The 20,442-nt window shown below is 38.1% G+C and overlaps 2 protein-coding genes across 3 annotated transcripts in view; one reads left to right on the forward strand and one right to left on the reverse strand.

Annotated features, from left to right (window-relative positions):
- The window catches only part of kiaa0825 (KIAA0825 ortholog), a 122,100-nt gene extending 111,859 nt beyond the window's left edge, over window positions 1-10,241 (reverse strand). The window contains 3 exon segments of the mRNA XM_026211120.1: window positions 1,738-1,876; window positions 9,757-9,824; window positions 10,056-10,241. Of these exon segments, the coding sequence (XP_026066905.1) occupies window positions 1,738-1,868 (131 nt within the window). The 5' untranslated portion in view covers window positions 1,869-1,876; window positions 9,757-9,824; window positions 10,056-10,241.
- Window positions 10,242-10,420: 179 nt separating this feature from the next.
- Window positions 10,421-20,442, forward strand: part of slf1 (SMC5-SMC6 complex localization factor 1) — a 29,045-nt gene continuing 19,023 nt past the window's right edge. The window contains exons 1-16 of one of the 2 annotated variants that reach the window (XM_026211122.1): window positions 10,421-10,545; window positions 10,620-10,759; window positions 10,909-11,025; window positions 11,833-11,911; window positions 12,005-12,174; window positions 12,259-12,314; window positions 12,422-12,575; window positions 12,821-12,991; window positions 13,163-13,231; window positions 13,589-13,735; window positions 15,237-15,403; window positions 15,491-15,625; window positions 16,143-16,287; window positions 16,546-16,693; window positions 18,357-18,502; window positions 18,708-18,838. In XM_026211122.1, the coding sequence (XP_026066907.1) occupies window positions 10,909-11,025; window positions 11,833-11,911; window positions 12,005-12,174; window positions 12,259-12,314; window positions 12,422-12,575; window positions 12,821-12,991; window positions 13,163-13,231; window positions 13,589-13,735; window positions 15,237-15,403; window positions 15,491-15,625; window positions 16,143-16,287; window positions 16,546-16,693; window positions 18,357-18,502; window positions 18,708-18,838 (1,835 nt within the window). In that variant the 5' untranslated portion in view covers window positions 10,421-10,545; window positions 10,620-10,759. Of the gene's footprint in view, window positions 10,760-10,908; window positions 11,026-11,832; window positions 11,912-12,004; window positions 12,175-12,258; window positions 12,315-12,421; window positions 12,576-12,820; window positions 12,992-13,162; window positions 13,232-13,588; window positions 13,736-15,236; window positions 15,404-15,490; window positions 15,626-16,142; window positions 16,288-16,545; window positions 16,694-18,356; window positions 18,503-18,707; window positions 18,839-20,442 lie in introns of both variants that reach the window. The other variant, XM_026211121.1, reaches the window with a different exon arrangement.

Genomic DNA, 20,442 nt, shown 5'->3' on the forward strand with positions numbered 1-20,442 from the left:
CGAGAAACGAGGCAGGCAGCCTCAAAATCTCCAGTTTCCCGTTCTTTTCTTGGGTTAGTCCTCTGATAAGTAGGTTAGGTAGCAGGTGTAGATCACAGCTTTGGCCCACCCCAGAGGAGGTCACAGAAAAGGGCAAAGTCGTCACCCACATCAGCTCGGCTCGACCGACCGCTGGAGCTACACCCCTCCCACCATCCCTTTCTCTTTCTCCTAGGCACAATTCCCTATTATCCGGGTTCTTTGTTCTTATAATGGTTCCCCATCTTCCATCTTTCTCCAAGAACACAAAATAACCCTTTAATGCTTAGAGAGGCAGAAAAACTGTCTCAGCCTTCAGTAATAATACTTGAATTACCCACACAAGGGTTTTCGTTTCAAGATGTGGAATCTTCAATTATTACTTTCCCATTTGGAGAGGAGAGAGGCCGGACAGACAGGAATGAGAACGTGTGTCTAATGGCAGGGGGGAGTAAGACCGCCTTTGTTCACGCACAACACATTTAGCGTAGACCCTTCTGGTCTGCGCGTGTCCTCAGAGCAACATAAAGGATAAAAGCATGGCAGAGATAGATTTTTCGAAACCGGCGGCACAATGGAGAGAGGAGCCATCAGGGAGGGTAGACAGGGAAGGATCAGGAGAACAAACAGAAATTTAGTCGTGAGGAGCATGTCCTCCAAAACTACCGATGCAGGTGAGAGTCTGAGGTGCATTATCGGCGTAAAAAGATTGTGAATTAAAACGGAGCAAGAGAAACAAGTTCAGGGGCGCTCGTCAACATGTCCTTCGCCGACAACAAAACCTCAATATCTGATAATGCAAAAAACCTTCCATCACAATGGACAAAAAGGACGTCTAGCTGCAAGCTTGCATTCAGAATGTGTTTAAGTTCATTGATTTCAGATGAAGTGGCGTGCTATTCATCAACCCTCAATTAATCATGTGGTCTCTATGTTAGGATTACCGACACTGAGGAAGCTTCTGTGGAAATAATAGCTCTGAAAATGAAGTGCTATACAATATCCACTCAAGCACTAAACAACTGCTACCGCCCTGCAGTTACATCTCCTACATGACAAAAAAATCTTTGTGCTTAATATATTTGCCTATGCCATTTTATGTCTCGTCCAACAGTACTGAGAGTAGCAATTCATACAGTATCCTTGTAGCACAAACCCTTGGTCATATATATTAAAATATTGATGCATTTTATATGAGGGTGATCAATAACCTTCTAAAGAACCAGCACCTTTAAGACTGAAGCACACGGAGGATCAATACAAAATGAAACTGTCTCATTTTGAATGGGTCAGTCCATTAAAAACCTACAAGATGTGTGTTTATGTGTTTGAGATGAAAGGCTGTATTCCCTGTATACCAGTAAATGACATAATCCATAATCATATATTTTTTTTCTTAGCATCTCAGGATTGAGCATAGAAATAGGTTTTATTCTATAAAATAGGGAACATTGCTATTGTTTGTGTCCTATATGAATGCAATGGTATAATAAAAAACACACAGACCTAAAAATGATAAATTGTGTAAATCATAACTGATTTCTTGATCATTTTTACATTTCAATCCATTCACAAATCACTCTGTCAATTTCAACAATACTTCATTTAGAACAACAATGTTCAGCAGATCACAGCAAACTTATGCCTTGAAAATGCAAACATCTACACTATCATTCAAACATTTTTTCTTTTTTTTTGTGAGTCGTCTAGGCTAGTGACCTGCAGGCGTTAAGTCTGAGTTTCTCCTCTGTGTCTCTGATCAGGTTTTGGATGTCCATCTCACTGGGGATTCCTTCCATCTGCAGCTCCACAAATGCATGGTCATTCAGGAAGTCACCTTGCCAGTCCATTGTCTTCCCTGCAAAACATATATGCATATAAAGTTATTTTCTTTTTTAAAAACATACTATATATATATATATATATATATATATATATATATATATATATATATACACACACACACACACACAACAACTATATTAGCATCCAAACCAATGATAATATTGTTTATGAATGTTTTTTTATTATACTGTGCTGCAGTTTTGTCTTCTGTCATAGTTTTAGATATTGTTATACTAATCGCCCTTAGTGTGAAGATTCACAATTCAAAGCGTTAATTGTAGGGGTGTAACGGTTCACAAAATTCACGGTTCGGTTCGATACGATACACTGATGTCACGGTTCGGTTCGGTTCGGTTCGATACGTTTTAGATACAGCAAAATGTAAAAACATCTCAACTTTTCAGAATGCCGCAAGCGCACCGCGGGTCATGTGACAAGAACCAACCAATCAGCTTCATCCTTTCCCGTAACAACGTTGAGAGCTCAGCCAAGATGAAGGAACAGCTGATCATAGTTGTATATGGATTGCAATTTTGAAATAAATTCAGTAGCAGAGCTACTGCAAGCGATTTTTAGAGCTGCAAATCCATTTATCCTTCGCTGAAATTTCCGCGTCTCATGGAGAGAGCACGTCATTGTTGCTTAGCAAAGACAGACGCCTCATGAGCGCTTCTGCCTGAGTGCTTTGGAAAGGAGGAGAAAGACGCGCTTAGCGTTTTCCATGCGTTTTTAGGCACGATATGTAAACGGCCCCTAAGGCGCTCGCTCACTCAGCACGTGCTGAAGGCTCGTTGCAAAATGTCTAATGCATTTAACAGACCAGAAATATAAGATCCTAAAATAACCAACAGGTCTGGTGTTTGGGTTGGATTCCCTGTAAGCTATAGTGTCTAAATGCTGCAGGGATAGTTTGCTGCGTGCATGTTTCTCCTTTTTTTCGTCTTTTCCCAGATAGTACTGACGCATATATCCCAGATATTCCCGCTGTTTTTTTTTTTTTTTTTTTTTTTTGTAATCCCGCTGGTGTACCCTGTCATGTTGCAGATGCGACATACCGTTGTTTTTTTATCCACCACTCTCTTGCCATCACCATTATAGCTTAAAGGGAATCCAAAGTGCACCCAAACACCAGACCTGTTGGTTATTGGAGGATCTTCTCATTTCTAGTCTGTTAAACGCATTGGCTATTTTGCAACGAGCCTTCAGCGCGTACTGAGTGAGCGAGCGCCTGCTGAGTAGCCTAACATAAACATATAAGATGGTGTTTTTTTCTTCTTCGGGAGTGTCAGGGGCGTTGCCTGTTACGTTGTTTGGGTTATTGGGCTACCTTGTTGAACGCATATCATTATATTTCTTTCTCTCTCTTTTTTTTTTTTTTCAAATATAATTAATTACTCCAACGAACCGTTCGGTATACATAATGCGTACCGCGTACCGAACCGAAAGCGTCGTACCGAACGGTTCAATACGAATACGCGTATCGTTACACCCCTAGTTAATTGTCATGTACTCATTGAGGAAAACAAGTTTCTCTGAGCAATGAAATTCTTACTTTGCTGTCCACAATGAATGCCAAGACAGTGCAAAACTATAAACACACATACACAAACTGTAGTTACAAAGTAAACAACCCTTCATTCATTCATTCATTCTGCTGAACATGCACTGCTCCTATGTCATTTTCTGCTGTAAATGCTCAAGTTCTTGAAAAAAGGATGGATTCTGATTGGCTGTCATAGTTTTATTTATTTCATTAGCTGTAAAAATACTTAGAAAAATCATTTACAGTTATAGTGTGAATTTCCCTAATGTTTTAAGTGTACAATTATTTTGAAAACTATATCTTTATAGTTATTGTAATAGTTATCATCCTTGGTATCAACAATTGATCTATAATAGAGAACATTGGTCCCACGTTATATTAAGTGGCTTTGACTACTATGTACTTACATTTAAATTAATCATTTAATACAATATATGTACTGTGTACATACATGTTTTACATTGTACTTATATTGAAAAAAAAATACCACAAAACCTGCCCCTTACCTTACCCCATACGACCACAATAGCAGCAGAAGTGTTTTGTAATACAATATGAACACAATAAGTAAAACAAATGTTTATGTAAGTACAAAGTTAAGGCCTAATATAAAGAGGAACCAAAACATTCGATATAGATCAGTTGTATCAACAGACTTTTATGGCTTGTGACATCATAAAGCTGGACATAAATATGGGAAATCTCAGTTTGAATTTTGGGGTTTATTTCCAGAATATAGTTGCATCTTTGGGATTGCTAATGCCAGGGTTCTTTAACATAATAAAGTGTAACACATTTTTCCCCAAGTTTCAGACTTTCTCCACTCCAATGATTCCTGAATACAAATTTTCTTTCTTTCTTCTTTTTTTTTTTTTTTTTGCCGAAGAGATTTATTCATTACCATCATTGTTTCATATGATCAGTATTTGTTTATGCATGTTTCTCATCATAATTCATAAACCCACCCCAAAATAAAGAAATAAGGGACTTGGGTAAGGTAAGATAAGCTGGGTATTTTTTTTTTTATTTAATGTTTTTTTTTTTTTTTTTTGAAAGAGAGAGAGAGAGAGAGAGAGATCAGGCAACCTAAGCGAAATGAACAAAAGTACAGAAAAGTTTCTTCTGCAGCAAAGGACTGTATTGGGTAAAACACATGAATATAAATACTGTAAGCACCGTAACTTACTTTGTGGACAGCCATTGCAAGTAAAATGAAAAGAAGTAATCAATGTCTGAACAGCATTTGTCTGAATGGGATGAAATGTAAGCTTGAAAACGGAAGCCTTTATGTTTGATGCAACATGTCCTCGAACACACATGACGGCCCTTTACACGAAATGATTTGATGTCACCTCCAACAAGATCTTTGCACGTCAAAGCACAGCTGGAACAAGACACTAGTTATCATCTGCCATAAATATTTCTAGCCGCAATCCATTGCTTTTCATCTATCCGCCTCCCCTTTCTGTGTCAAGCTGGAGTGCCATTCAATTTACAGTACTGCTCGGTGGTAATACATGCATATCGGAAAGAGCGGCCTTGCGGTATTACCAGACGCTGGCGGGATATAGACTGACACATCTTCTTGCCCTCGCTTTAAATAAACAATCCATCTGGCCTCAGATTGCTATAAAGCCCTCAACGTTCAAGTCTCACACGGATCCAGCACGCGCTAGAGAGAGAGCGACTGTATCAACGTCGTCATCGCAAGTCAAGTGGAGTGTAATGGAGAGTGTCAGTGTCAATTTGGCTTTGCTGGCGCCCCTCTCCCCTTCATCTGGGCTGATTTTAATAATCCCTGTCAAACACCAAACAGCTCGCACTTCCTCTCCGACACGACAGCCCTTTCTCCTCGCTCAGGCAGAAATCTCAACATTAATTTAGCCCGCACAACGGCAAAGGCTGTCCAGCTGGACAAATATTATTTCCCTCACTTGACAGACTCCGCAGTTAAGCTCGCGTGTTATTATTTTCTAAACTCTATTCAAGCCTCGACTACTGTCTGAGGGGAAAGAGCGAAGAGAGAGAGACTGACTTGTGTAGGTTTTTAAGACACAGGATTAGGAAGTGAACAGTGTAATTACACTGGGACCGACTGCCTCAATGTCTGTGCGCGCACGCGTGTGTGGAGCCGATGTTACAAAGGGATGCGCATCATCGCCCGTGTCTCATCCACATGAGAGTTGTGGGAAAAGTGTCAGGTTCATGCTGTCACCACATAGGGCCCAATTAGGCAGATGCACCCTCCATTTCCTTTGTCTTGTTATCTATTTTGAACTCAAATGTTGTGGAGTCCCAGAGTAGTTCTGAAAGCTGCCACACAAGGAAGAGAGCTGGAGCTGTGCATAAGTGTGTGTGTGTGTGTGTGTGTGTGTGTGTGTGAAAGAGAGAGATAGAGAGAGCTGGGGCAGATGTATTCTCTCGACACTTAAAGACACACTAGTATTTCTCTGCATGTCTACCCTTACAAACTGCTCCAAGCTCAGAATGGAGGTAGCGATGTGAAATATTTAGCAGCCAGTGCCTGTCTAAAAGGTTTTCCTATGTTCTAGCTCCCAAAACTCTTAAATAAAGCTTTTGGGATATTTAATGTATTAAAGAAGTATATTGTTTTACTCCAAAATAGTGAGAATGTTGTTTGTTGGTTGGTTGGGACAAGCAAAAGTGTGCAATATTCATTCAACACAGGTGAATGTGAAAAAGAAAGAATGCAAGGAAGAAAGAAAAAAGTTTCAGGGGAATAAATTCAGTCTGTGTTTACTGACTGTGTGCATGTTGTTGTTTTTTGCTGGATGACTTTTCCTGAACTTGTCCTGGAATGGTTATGACAATATCCTCACTATACTTCACAATTTTTGGCAAACGTGAACTACAGTATTCAAAAGTTTCCACTGCTTTTCAGTTTCAGGTGAATTTGTCAAAAATATGTCAGGCGCTAGAACATGACTGAGAGCTAGAGTGGAAAAAGAAGAAGAAATAAAAAAGACGTCACCTATATATATATATAGGAAATGTAATGCAATTTATATTCACATCACAATTACTGTTATGATTAATTAAATAATGGCTACCATAGTAACCACTCACCAGTTTTTTTCTCAATGTCTTCCTACAACACTTAATATTCAAGAGCTAGAACTCAGGTTGTTTAAGCAGGTTGAAATGGACACATTACATTGCAGAGCATATTAATTCACATCGAAAGCCTATCCATAATTCACATTTAGTCAATCACAGTTGGTCTTATGTGTAGTTGAAATATAATTTTGGCTTAATTGCAGGGTCATATACAGTACATAGATTAAAAAGAAATGCATATGAGATATTTGCTAAGCAAAAAAATGTCAAGTTAAGAGATTTTTACACAGTAAATTCTAGAAACAAAAGTATAGGGGCATCAAAATGCCCAAGTACTGCTACAAGCTAAAGTTAAAGGAACACTTTTCCAACTCTGACCCCCGAACCATGTGGCAGGGCATCCAGCTCTGACCAGGTCATCAGTGACTACAACCCAAGCAACTCCACTCCAATGGTCACCGACGTCTTCTTCCTTAACGAGCTTAATTACTTTTGTGCTTGCTTCAACAGTGACAACAAGGAGACGGCCACCAAGAGCACACTCTCAGCAGACCACCAACCCCTCAAACTCAACCCCGCAGACGTCTACACTGCACTGAGTCGGATCAACGCATGCAAGGCTGCTGGCCCTGACTGCATTCCTGTATGTGTGCTTAGAGCATGTGAATAGCAGCTTGCAGGGGTCTTCACAGACATTTTCAACCTGTCCCTCACCCGAGCAACATGCTTTAAGTACACATCCATTGTGCCTGTGCCGAAACACTCCTCCCCGACGTGCCTCAATGACTACTGCCCCGTAGCACTCGTCTCACACCCATCATTATGAAGTGCTTTGAATGACTGGTCCTAGCAAACCTCAAGGACTGCCTTCCACCCACACTGGACCCACACCAATTTGCCTACCGCAGAAATAGGAACACAGAGGATGCAGTATGCACAGTGCTGCACTCGGTACTCACACACTTGGATAATAACAAGACATATGTACGGATGTTGTTTGTAGACTTCAACTCAGCATTTAACAGCATTTCCCTTCACAAAACTTGGAGACCTGGACATTAACACCTCCTTCTGCAACTGGATTATGGGATTTCTGACCAACAGACCTCAGCATGTAATTTCAGGCCACACCTGCTCCACCACCATCACACTCAACACCGGCGTACCACAGAGCTGTGTGCTAAGGCCATTCCTCTACTTTCCTCTACACCTGCGACTGCAAGCCTGTGCATGGATCCAACTCCATCATTAAGTTTGCAGATGACACCATGGTGATTTGCCTCATCAGAGACAATGATGAGACTGCCTACAGGGAGGAGGTACATCACCTGGATGCATGGTATGCTGACAACAACCTGCTCCTCAACACCAGTACAACCATTGAGCTCATCATGGACTTGAGAAAGTGTGAAAGTGAAAGTGAAGTGAAATTCAACCAAGTATGGTGACCCATACTCAGAATTCGTGCTCTGTATTTAACACATCCAAAGTGCATACACACAGCAGTGAACACACACAAAGCGTGAACACACACCCGGAGGAGTGGGCAGCCATTTATGCTGCGGCACCCGAGGAGCAGTTAGGGGTTCGGTGCCTTGCTCAAGGGCACCTAAGTCATGGTATTGCCGGCCCGAGATTCAAACCCACAACGCTAGAGTTAGGAGTCAAACTCTCTAACCACTAGGCCATGACTTCCATCATGGAAGAAGAAAGGAAGCACGCACGACCTCATCCATATTAATGGGATGGTTGTTGAATGGGTCTCCAGCTTCAAATTCCTGGTAACCCTCATCTCGGAGGACCTGTCCTGGACCACAACAACTCCAGCCTGAAGGCTCAGCAGCGCCACTTCTTCCTTAGGACACTGAAGAAGAACCAGTTGTCTTCAGCCATCCTGGTGAACTTCTACCATTGTGCGATCGAGAACATCCTGACCAGTTCACAGTCTGGTATCACAGTCTGGTATGGGAACTGCTCAGTTGCTGACTGCAAGGCACTGCAGAGGGTGGTGAAAACCGCCCAACACATCACAGGGACACCACTTCCTACTATTGAGGACATCCAGAGAAAACACTGACTACGTCGAGCCTTGTACCTTACATGTGCAATGACAATAAAGTTGAATTTAATCTAATCTAATCTATAGAAACAACTACAGACAACTAATAGAATTACAGACAAAATCAAAACGATTAATTCAAACAAGACTACACTACAAATGTTTGGGGTCAATATGTTTTTTAATACTTTTATTCAGCAATGATGAGTTAAATTTATTAAAAGTGATAGTAAAGATATTTATAATGTTACAAAAGATTTCTGTTTACATTTAGTCATTTAGCAGATGCTTTTATCCAAAGCGACTTACAAATGAGGACACTAGAAGGAATCAAAATCAAAAAAAGATAAATTATATGTAAGTGCTATAACAAGTCTCAGTTAGCCTAACGCAGTACACGTAGCAAGGCTTTTTTTTAATATAAAGTAAATAAAAAGAAAACCGATAGAATAGAAAAAGAATAGAGCAAACTAGTGGTGAGAGGTCTTTTTTGCTTTTGTCTGTGGTTGATTGTATAATAAATAAACAGAAAACAGAATAGTATATACTATAGTATATACTATTAAGTATAGTATAAGAATAGAGTTAGATGGTCAAATAAAGATGGAAGAGGTGGAAGATGGCTAAGGGCAAATAAACACTGTTCTTTTTAAGTTTCTATGAATCAAATAATCATAAAAAAATTACAACAATTTCCACAAAAATATTAGGCAGCACAACTGTTTTAAAAATAACAAATCAGCACATTACAATGATTTATGAAGGATGATGTTACACGGAAGTTTGAAGTAACGGCTAATGGAAATTTAGCTTTACCATCACATTAAAAAAAGTAGTAAGTAACAGTGATAACATTTCATGATATTATGATTTGCACTGTATTTTTGATCAAATAAATGTAGGCTTTGTGAGCATAATTATAAAATAGGCCTATATCTTTCAATTAAAAATCTGCATTCATAATAGCTACAAAAGAGTTAGCAAAAAATATGTTAAAATAGATCTACAGTATGTCACACCAAATCACATCACTTCCCAAGCATTTCGTGTCTGCAACCCCTCATCAGACAGCTCCTATATACAGGGCGGTTCTTTTTAAAGCATTTAACTATTGCACTACATCCCTACTGATGGTCCAAGTCCATTATCACACCACACACACACACACCAGTAAAACCACTAAACACTGAGATTATGGCAAAGTACACGGTACCTTTTCACGCTATGGTTTCAGGGGCTCTTCACCACATTAAATCCAACAGCAATGAAGGACTATCAGCGCTAAAATCCAAGCAGAATTGTCAGGTGCATTTCTTCCCAAATCTTTAATTTTCATTGCAGTGAAATGGCTTAAATGATCTGAGAAGTGTTTACTATTGCAATCAAATCTAACAGTGTCGAGTACATATAGACAATGGACAGTCTCACCAATTGAGACAGCACTAATGGAAGGAAACTGCGATTGTTTTAATAAGAAAGAAATAAGTGTTTCAGTCATTTATATCGATCCACCACATAAGATTGTAGGTAAAAGTGTCGTATAAGCGTAAAAGGCTTTCTGATGGTTAAATAGCATGCTGTCTAGCTCGCTTACGAGGTCGAATATTTAACTGTTCAGCCGTCGAATCCGTTTGTTTGTAAACACGTGTGGTGACGCACTGTTGTGATTCTTGCGAAAAGCGTCTCTGACAACCAACCGGAAGCATATCAGTATTTCCGTGTTACGGACCAGAGTATATCACCGAGTAAAGGGGGGAGCATGTACTTGTTAATATTATCATGTTCTCCTCGTTCTTTATTTTTACTTCATAAATTATCTATCTTTTATTCTAGGCATGTTTTCAGTATTTTGTTATAAGTGTATGCACCTCAAGTTAGAGACAGTAATATTTATGTGAGTTTGAACATATTGGTTACCCCTAATAATATACCGTGGTCAGGCAACACACTGTACGCTAGTTTTGAAGAAGCGAAACTAAGCGAAATGACAGAAACAACGAAAGTGAGAATATATCGTATCAATCTAATCTTACAGTTAGCGTCATATTAAGTGTCTTTTGTGTTGTATATTTACAGTACTGAAGGTGTCGTTCGATAAAATAGCACTTTATATAGACGAATGGTCATTGGTGACATTTGGCGCGCCGTTGTATGAGAAGCGAGATCAACCTGTCCAATTCATCACATCAGATTGAGTTCACGGTTTTCGGTTTCAGGTAAGATACTTTGTACGCATCTTATTTTTATCAAAATCACAATCTAATTCAGTCAATTCAACTTTACTTGCTATTCTTCTGTTCTTTAGTGTTTGTAAACAGCCAATAGCTGTAATATGTGTATTATATAATCTGTTTTTTCTCACTAGATGATCATGATGGACAACAAATACATCTTTCAAATGTCTGGCATCAAGAATCATTCCCAGAAAAGACAGTTACTCCACGGCATCAGAAAGCTGGGGGGCATATATTTTGGGGGCTCTGTAAGTATCTGCTCTAAAGACACGTACATTCTTACCCTTTACCATGGTAATAGTATATATAACTTAGTGTAACAACGTTATAAATGAAGAGTTCTGCTTTTGTACAGTGGCCCCAAAATATTTGGAGAGTTAATCAGACTTAATGTGTTTGAATTTGTTTGCATTAGATACGAAATATCAAACCAAATATCTTAAAATAATACTGATAAAAACAATAATACACGAAAAAACACATTAAGTGAAATATTTAACAAGCATGTTATGTTTGAAACATTTAAATAACAGTTAATATACCCATATATACCAATACACGTAAAAGTAATTGGAAGAAGTTAATTGTAAGAAAAGGTCTAGCATTATCTGCATCTTTGACTTATTTTGATATATTATCAAATGTAATTCAATATTTTGAACCACTCAGAAGTGCACTGCTATATAATTCAGTTAATTAAACAAGCCTCTCTTCCACAACGTCAAGCATTTTTTTACTGTGCATGTAGAAAATGATAAAGTGTTGGTAATTAGCCCTGAAAAATGACTCTAATTGCTTCCCGATGCTGCAGTGTATTTCGGACCATGTAATTCTGTCCTTGCCCTCAATATCATCTTAATATAGTCACAGATTGCTCTCTCTATTAATTGAAACCCTCATGAGAATAAACCCAACCTCCAAGTTCTTGACCTTTTCCTAAATGATCTCATGATAAGGTTTAGTAAGGTGACTTTACAATGTCCAATAAAAGAGAGTTTTTTTAATCTTCATTTACAGTTCACAATATTTCACTGAGACATGTTTCTATGTTCCAGGTTTATAAGGAGGCAACAACTCACCTCATCGTCCAAAAAGCTTTAGCAAGTGAAAAGTTTATCGCAGCCTGTGCGGGAGGTCTGTAATATTGAGCTGACTGTCATAATCGAGTAGAAAGCATGCAATAAAATAACACCACATAACATAAAACAACATAAATAACTGTTTCAGGAAAGTGGATAGTCACTCCAGAGTTTGTTCTGGACAGTTTGAATCAAAAAGCATGGCTTCCAGAGGCTCCATATGAATTAAACTTAACAGCTCAGACTCCCGAAACACCCAATCCGCTGAAAACATGGAGAGAGAGGGTGTCTAATGGCACTGTGTCTGGAGCTTTTCAGGTGAACAGCACTATATTGTTAACTCACGTAGAAAACGGCTAAAAGAAATTTAACATGTTGGTAATTTCCGATCTCCGCCTGCAGGATTGGGTTGTGCTCGTTGACATTGATGATACAGTGAAGAAAAGTGTGTTTGTCAGGTCAGGATGTGCACAGTGACAACTTTGTACAGCATGCCTTCAGAAATGTTGTTGATGTTTAGTAGGCGGCTCATGGTGAATCTGCTAAAACCACATTTTGTTTGCAGGATATTAAAAGCAGGCAGAGCTGTTGTCTTCACAGACTGGTCGACTTCATATGATGTTACTCACGTGATAACCACAAAAACATCTAAAGATAAAGGCCAGAAGTGCAGAATCCCTCACTATAGTGTCAGCTATGTAGCCAAACATCTTTTTGGGGTAAAGGAACTCTTTGTATTAATTGCTTTAAAAAAACTGGACTATTATGTAGTCTAAAATCTATTTTTTTTCTCAATACTTTTATTCCGGAAGTAGTATAGAATTCACTAAAAGTGACAGTTTTTTCAAACTTTAACAATATTAAACTGTAATATTTTTTTCTTTTACATTTGGACAGCTTTTACTTTTTACATTCAACCCCCGAATTTGCTATTGGTGATTTATTTTCTGTCTTTCTTTTGCAGGATGTTTGCGCAGAGTTGAACTGGTCCTGTAATTTGGAGTCCTTCGGTGAAGAAGAGAGCTGTAAAATGGCCGTCGATGCTGCCGCAGTCACTGACTCTATGGATGTTACTGATGACCTCTCACAAAAAGAATTGGAGGAAATGCTCAAAGAATACATCATAATAATGGAGGTCTGATATATTTGTATTCTCCTCATCCACTTTTTATGCTGGTACTTTTATATATCATTTTGAAACAAAATTATGGCTTTCACAGATGGATTTTGGGCACAAATGAGAAAGTTGTCATGGTTATCAATGTAATTTCTATAAAGTATGACCTCACATGACATCTCGTTTCAGCAACGGAAGAAAATGCTTTTGACAGTCCCAGAGTTCTACAGCTACTACACACCCAACCTGCCAGTTCAGGTATTCAAATCTATGAAAAACTTTTCAACAAACCTATCTGCCATACACAAGCTGTTAAAGTACAAAAATGAGTGTTTGACTCATCAAGAGGATCAGGTCATTCAATTTCCTGTGTGTCACGTAGAGGAGTAATAAACGCAAGGCTCATCACAGCCAGGTCACCTGATTTAGGCAAATCCGTTGGATAGGTATTCTCATGATTGGCATACCCATTAAAGAAACATTGCAGTGTGCCTCCACTGGTTTCTCAAGCCGAAATGTCCGAATGCACTCATTTGACACTGACCCTGAGAACACATTACCATCAGTCATCTTGTTTCCTGTATGTCTTTCTTTCTCTGTGTCTCTTGTACCCAGAATCCAGCGGTAGATTTCAGCAATGTGCAGAGCTTGGTGGAGTGTGCCTTCTTCCCTCAAGCTCTGGAGGAGATTCTGGGGTCCCTTCAGCCTGGGGTGATGCCCCCAGCCCCGCTGCTCCAACAGCTAATGCACCACGCACTGCATGTGTGTATAATAAGAGCTATTCGAAATCCTTATAAAGCACTGTTACATGTGTGATAGTTTCTTTTTCATTAAGGATGTTGTAAGGATAGTGATTTCTAATACGTAAAAGCAGCATTCTTTACCACCCACTGAAAGTCTATTCACACAAAGTGCAAAAATTCATGGCGATAAGATGTTAAATAGTGTTTTATAATATATATATAGTACAGACCAAAAGTTTGGACAAACCTTCTCATTCAAAGAGTTTTCTTTATTTTCATGACTATAAAAATTGTAGATTCACACTGAAGGCATCAAAACTATGAATTAACACATGTGGAATTATATATATAACAGAAAAGTGTGAAACAACTGAAAATATGTCATATTGTAGGTTCTTCAAAGTAGCCACCTTTTGCTTTGATTACTGCTTTGCACACTCTTGGTTTTCTCTTGATGAGCTTCAAGAGGTAGTCACCTGAAATGGTCTTCCAACGGTCTTGAAGGAGTTCCCAGAGAGATGCTTAGCACTTGTTGGCCCTTTTGCCTTCAGTCTGCGGTCCAGCTCACCCCTAAACCATCTCGATTGGGTTCAGGTGTCTGTGGAGGCCAGGTCATCTGGCGCAGAACCCCATCATTCTCCTTCTTGCTCAAATAGCCCTTGATGCCTTCAGTGTGACTCTACAATTTTCATAGTCATGAAAATAAAGAAAACTCTTTCAATGAGAAGGTGTGTCCAAACTTTTGGTCTGTACTGTGTGTGTATATATATATATATATATATAAAACGTGATTTTTATTTATAAATATATATATTTATAAATATATATAAATGAATACTTTTATTTAGCGAATACACATTAAATTGAAAAACATATATTTATAATGTTACAAAATATTTTTTTATTTTAAATAAATGCTGTTCTTTTGAACTTTCTATTCATCAAAAACAAAATGGTTTCACAAAATATGAAGCACTGCTACTGGTTTTTCAACATTGATAAAAAGAAGAAATGCTGCTTTAGCTCAAAATCAGCATATTCAAATTATTTCTGAAGGATCATGTGTCAAAGAAGACTGGAATAATGGATGCTAAAAAATTCAGCTTTGCCATCACAGGAGTAAACAGTATTTTAAAAGACATTATTTAATATCTACATTTCCGATCAAATAAATGCAGCCTTGATGATCAAAAGAGACTTCTTTCAGAAAAATAAAACGATCTTATTGGCCCTAAACATGAATGTGTCTAAAAAATAAATAAAGAATTTCTATATTTATAGAACTGTTCGTGTTACACTTTGCTGTCATTAAATTATGATTGTGGATATATCAGAATTATACAGGCCATCAGCCACCTTCCTCTCTAGGTATCTGTTCTGAACGCTGAGGTTTATGTAATGATCTGAACTCTTTAGAATAGATGCAACTGTTTAAAAAATGTACTTTATTACAAAAGCTTGTTTACACCTCTCAGATAACCCAGTCTTTGCTCTTGCTCTCTTACTTCTTACTTACTTAGGGTGATGCAAAGCCATTGTACCTCAGCATGTTTATCACAGTCCTCCACAGCATCCTGCGCAACAATCCTACCTGGGGTTCTCCTGGACACACTAAGTACTTTTTTCAGATCCTCCAGTGTCCAGAATGTAAAGGCGGTCTCTGGTCACTTCTTGAAACATCAGTTCGGTATGAAACTGTCAATGTACCTGTCAGAACAGCTCATAGGTAAATAGAGTTTCTGTCAGTAATGCAGTTTTGTCTGATTTATTCAAGAGTGTGTCTTGCAAGCGAACCCACCTGTCACTCACTGCCAAGCCCACCGTCCACCGAGCTGTTTCGTCTCCATTGTAACCTGCAGGAGTTCTTCCTGAGACTCTTTCAGCTGGAGCTTCATGCTGCTAGCTCAGGGTGAGCACCCGAGCTCTGTTCATCTCCGCTTCAATGAAACAACAACTTTTTGATTCTGCATGAGCCCAAAGAAAAGAAACTGCAGTATTTTTCCACCCCTCCACTAAATAAACACAGACAAAACATGTCATAAAGAGTGTAGAAATAAAACACAATATTCAGCTGCTTGGAGAGATGCTGATGTCTTGCTGTTCACCTTGTTTTGAAGATAAAGACTTTGTACTATTTACATTCGGCCTGTTTTGATTGATAGAAAGACAGTGGTTAAGTAACTGAGTTAACAATAGATATTAATGCCTGGATTATACATTAGCAACTATTCTTTATTGCCATCACATTTCTAAGCATCCTCCATATTTGACAGGATGACATATTTGATATTTAATTGATAACTGAATAAACTATATTAAATAATCCCAAACCTAAAATGTTGCCAGTTTCATCATAGCAGATCTGTCATTGTATTTGTAGCAGCTGTATCTACATATATATGGCAACCCTGTCTTCCTCTCTGCAGGAGGTCACCCGGAAGCAGTCGGGCGTCTGTTCTGTACAATACTTTCTGGAACATGTGGGAGAAGTCCACGCTGACCTCCAGGGCAGTTCAGCAACTCGGCAAGCTGCTGATCAAGACTGTACTCTGGGCTGTCAACTCCGCTCAGGTGTCATTCAAGTCTCCTCCTTTCCTGCTTATTATGACGGCCACTTTATGGTTTATTGAAATCTTCTGTTTTAGATATTTATACGTTTGTTGGTTTAATTCTGCGAAATCATTGTGTAGATAATTTCCCAGCTAAAACTAAAATTTGTCACAATATGCCAGCAACATTATGCCAACAGATTTCCACATTAAATATACCATTTTGTAGAGACATGTCCATTCCAGATGCTTCATCAGTTTTCTGTGTTTTTGTGTGCAGGAGTGGAGGCTGGGAATGTCGGTCACTCTGCAGGAGACTCTGTGTGTAGTGGTGGAGTTCTGGGCTCAGAAACACAGTCCGCTCAACAGCAGTCTGGTGGAGAAAGGCTTTAAAGACCTGGCAGAACACATTGCTATACTGTGCCAAGGTACCCTATAGTGCAGTGGGAAACTGGTGAAGAATCATGTTATGCACTTAAAGGAATAGTTCACCCAAAAATGAAAATTTGCTGAAAATACAATCACCCCAGCCTATTCAATTTGTAGGTGAGTGTGTTTGGTCATCGGGTAGATTTGTAGAAATTTTGCAACCAATGACAACCTGATCGGCTGACAAAAACAACAGTAGTTTATGACAGACATATCCTAAAAGCTGTGAAAATGAACCCTAAAATACATGTCTGTAAAATCACCAACAACCTCCAGAAAGCTGGGGTGATGCTCTGTCAATCCACCGTCTGCAGGAGAATTTGACACAGAATTACAGAAGCTACACAGCAAGATGCAAACCTCTGATCAGCACCAAAAATAGAAAGGCAAGATACTTCATAAATGTGAGCCAGTAGATTTTTGGAACTGAGTTGATGGACTGATGAGACAAAGATGAACCTTTATTTAAGTGATCGAAAAGCAAAAGTGTGGAGAAAAAAGGGAACTGCAAATGTTCCTAAGCATACAACCTCATCTGTAAAGCCTGGTGGAGGTGGAGTCATGGTTTCTAGAATAGGACCTCTTCATTTTAATGATGATTTAATGTATGATGGCAGTAGCAGAATTAATTTTGAAGGGTACAAAATCATATTGGCTACCAATATTCAAGAAAATGGCACCAAACTCATTAGGAAGCACTTCATATTGGATCAGGACAATGACCCAAAACACCCTGCCAATTCAGTCAATGTCTTTATCAGGGCAAAGCAATGTAAAGTCTTAGATTGCCCAAATCAATCTCCAGATTTAAGTCCAACTGAACATTAATTTCAACATCTGAACAGGAGACTAAAGACAGAAACTCCCCAAAACAAGCAACAGTTGGAATTGGCTGAATTAAAGGTTGGAGAAAAGCATTTCAAAGCATAAGACCAAGAGTCTGGTGATGTCTATGGGTTGCAGACTCACTGCTCTGATTGTATGCAAGGGATCTGCAAATAAGTATTAGCTTTTAATCTTGTACTTCTGCCTTAAATTCAACTGTTCCAATACGTACGCTCACTTCAAATAGTTGGACAAACTCTAAAAGTTATGTCCTTTTTATATGGAAAAACATGTCACATGAAAAGACCTAATAATAAAATGTGACATTCTGTTGTTTTGTCGCATATTCATCTTTTAATCATATTTGCACATGTATTGACTCCACAGCAAAGAAAGCTATTTTGACTTTACTGTTACCATTACTTATGGAGGACACTCTCTCTCTCTCTCTCTCTCTCTCTCTCTCTCTCTCTCTCTCTCTCTCTCTCTCTCTCTCTATATATATATATATATATATATATATATATATATATATATATATATATATAAACGGGCATTCAGAAGTAAAAGAAATTTCTTATGTTTATCAAGGCTGTATCTATTTGATCAAAAATACAGTAAAGAAATGCAATTTTGTGAAGTGTATGTGTGTGTATGTGTGTGTGTGTGTGTATGTGTGAGTGTCTATATATATATATATATATATATATATATATATATATATATATATATATATATATATATATATAAATTATTATTATTATTTATTTATTTATTTTTATTCATTTGAGGGAATGTACAATAAAGGTTTAAATAGCTTCCGGTCTCCTCCTTTAGACCTACCCTGTGAGATGCTGAAGGAAGTGATTCCAGCCCTTCGCTCTGCAAGACTCCGGATGTTCACTGCCGACGCCATCTATAGAAACATCTGCTGCAGCAGGGGCCTAATCCTCAGCTCTGAACCACTCTGCCTGCTCACAATTGTGAGTTTTAACTTGTGTCCAACTCTATTAAAATAAACATCATGATTTATTGCAACTACACTTTCATTTGCAGCAAATTGCCTTCCCAGAAGTCTGCATTCATCATATAACACAACACAATACAGTGAATAGAACATTCAGTGAGAGATGGAGGAAAAATAGTGAGGAAAAAATGTTACGATTTATTTTGCTTGTCTCTTGCCAGGTCTCAACCTACCTCAAAGCTCTGGGGATGTTGTGTGATCGAGAACCAGTCCAAACCCTGAAGGGACAGACTGACAGAATAGAGATGAATCAACCCTCTACTAGTCGTGCCGGCCATGTGCCAGGCTCAGAGTGAGTTTCAGCTCTGCCACATCTATCTGCTCTTGCTATTGTCCTCCATACTGACACTGCAGATCACAGAGCACAGGAAAAAAAAGCAAAAACACGTTGACTTTTTAAAACTATTTGTATAATTTCGATGAATAGACCTGGTACTAGTGTTTACTTTTGTAAGATGTTTCTCTGTAAAATCACAAGAATTAATAGGTGTCATTTTCTACATCCTTGTGCCATCAGAGCACATTTTGAGATAACCACTCTCCACTTACAACACTATAAGATCCTCTTTATGTCAGCATCCATACGTGTATGACAGAGGCAGAGAGTGCAGTAGGTGCCTTTAATTGGACAATTTTCTGCCATTATGGGGCATTAGAGGGGTTTAAGATGACTAATGGAGAGAGACAGGGTGCTGTCCTTCTCTGTTGGGGCAACCTGTGATGGCAGCAGACCACCAGCCCTGTTACTAGTGGTGACATAAGGGTAATTGGGGCTGTGTGTCTCTCCTACCAGCTCAATCAACTGCTGCTTGGCTGCCTTTTTTCCCTACAGGCTTCGACTGACACAAACCATGACTGCGTTTAAATGCAACCTGAGAACTGTGTAATTGCTTTGGTGAATTGAAATAAAGCTGAAGTAAAGATAAGATCAAATCAAATCTTAATGAAATATAACTGATGAAAGTTAGAAATGTACTAAAATAAATTATGTATTTTAGTATTTTGTTAGGTGCGATTGAATGTGAATAATTTCAGGAAAAAAAAGTGCAATAAATTAATTATTTTATTTAATCGGTCAACAGTACTAATATATATATATATATATATATATATATATATATATATATATATATATATATATATATATATATTTATTTATTTATTTATTTATTTATATTATCACTTATTTATATTTTTATATACGTTTATTTATAATTATTTTTATATTTATATAAAAACTAAAAAGAATTGCAAGCAAATAACTAAATTTATGTTAATGTGATTAATGTTAATTAAAATGAAAAAAAAGTGAATGAAATACTATGAATGATATTAATACATGCATCAACTCATTTATTTTATAAATATACCAGTTAAAAACTACTTATGTCTATACACTAAATTATAATAATGATGATATAATTTTTAATTTAACAAATTTTCATTTAAGTTTCTCTTTGTTGCTTTTTACAAAATGTGTTACTTTGTTAGGTGTCTACTTTGGCATGATTATTCTAGCTTGGAATAATACAGCTGTAAATTCATAAACACTTTATTGCTGTAAGACACTGGCGCATGGTAGAAAATGTTAATGATTTCCTTGTGACATTCCGCTCTTTCTTTCTGATGCTTTCTTTCCTATTTCTGCTCCACATTGATTACATCGACTAAGCCATGACTTTCAGCATCTCGTCGCCACGATGGGTTGTTTGACAGTGTGCTGAATATTTTAGGACAGCAGTGGTCACAAGAAGAACATTGTGTCCTCACTCACAGACTTGAACAGTGCACACAATGATGTTTACTCCTCACTAATGGGAAACTAAATGACCATATGTCTGTGAGAATGTGGATGTTTGTACTGTTCTGGTGTGTTAGATTGCAACTTGGTTCTGA

The sequence above is a fragment of the Carassius auratus genome, chromosome 30, assembly GCF_003368295.1.
Source record: "Carassius auratus strain Wakin chromosome 30, ASM336829v1, whole genome shotgun sequence".
NCBI classification, from domain to species: domain Eukaryota; kingdom Metazoa; phylum Chordata; class Actinopteri; order Cypriniformes; family Cyprinidae; genus Carassius; species Carassius auratus.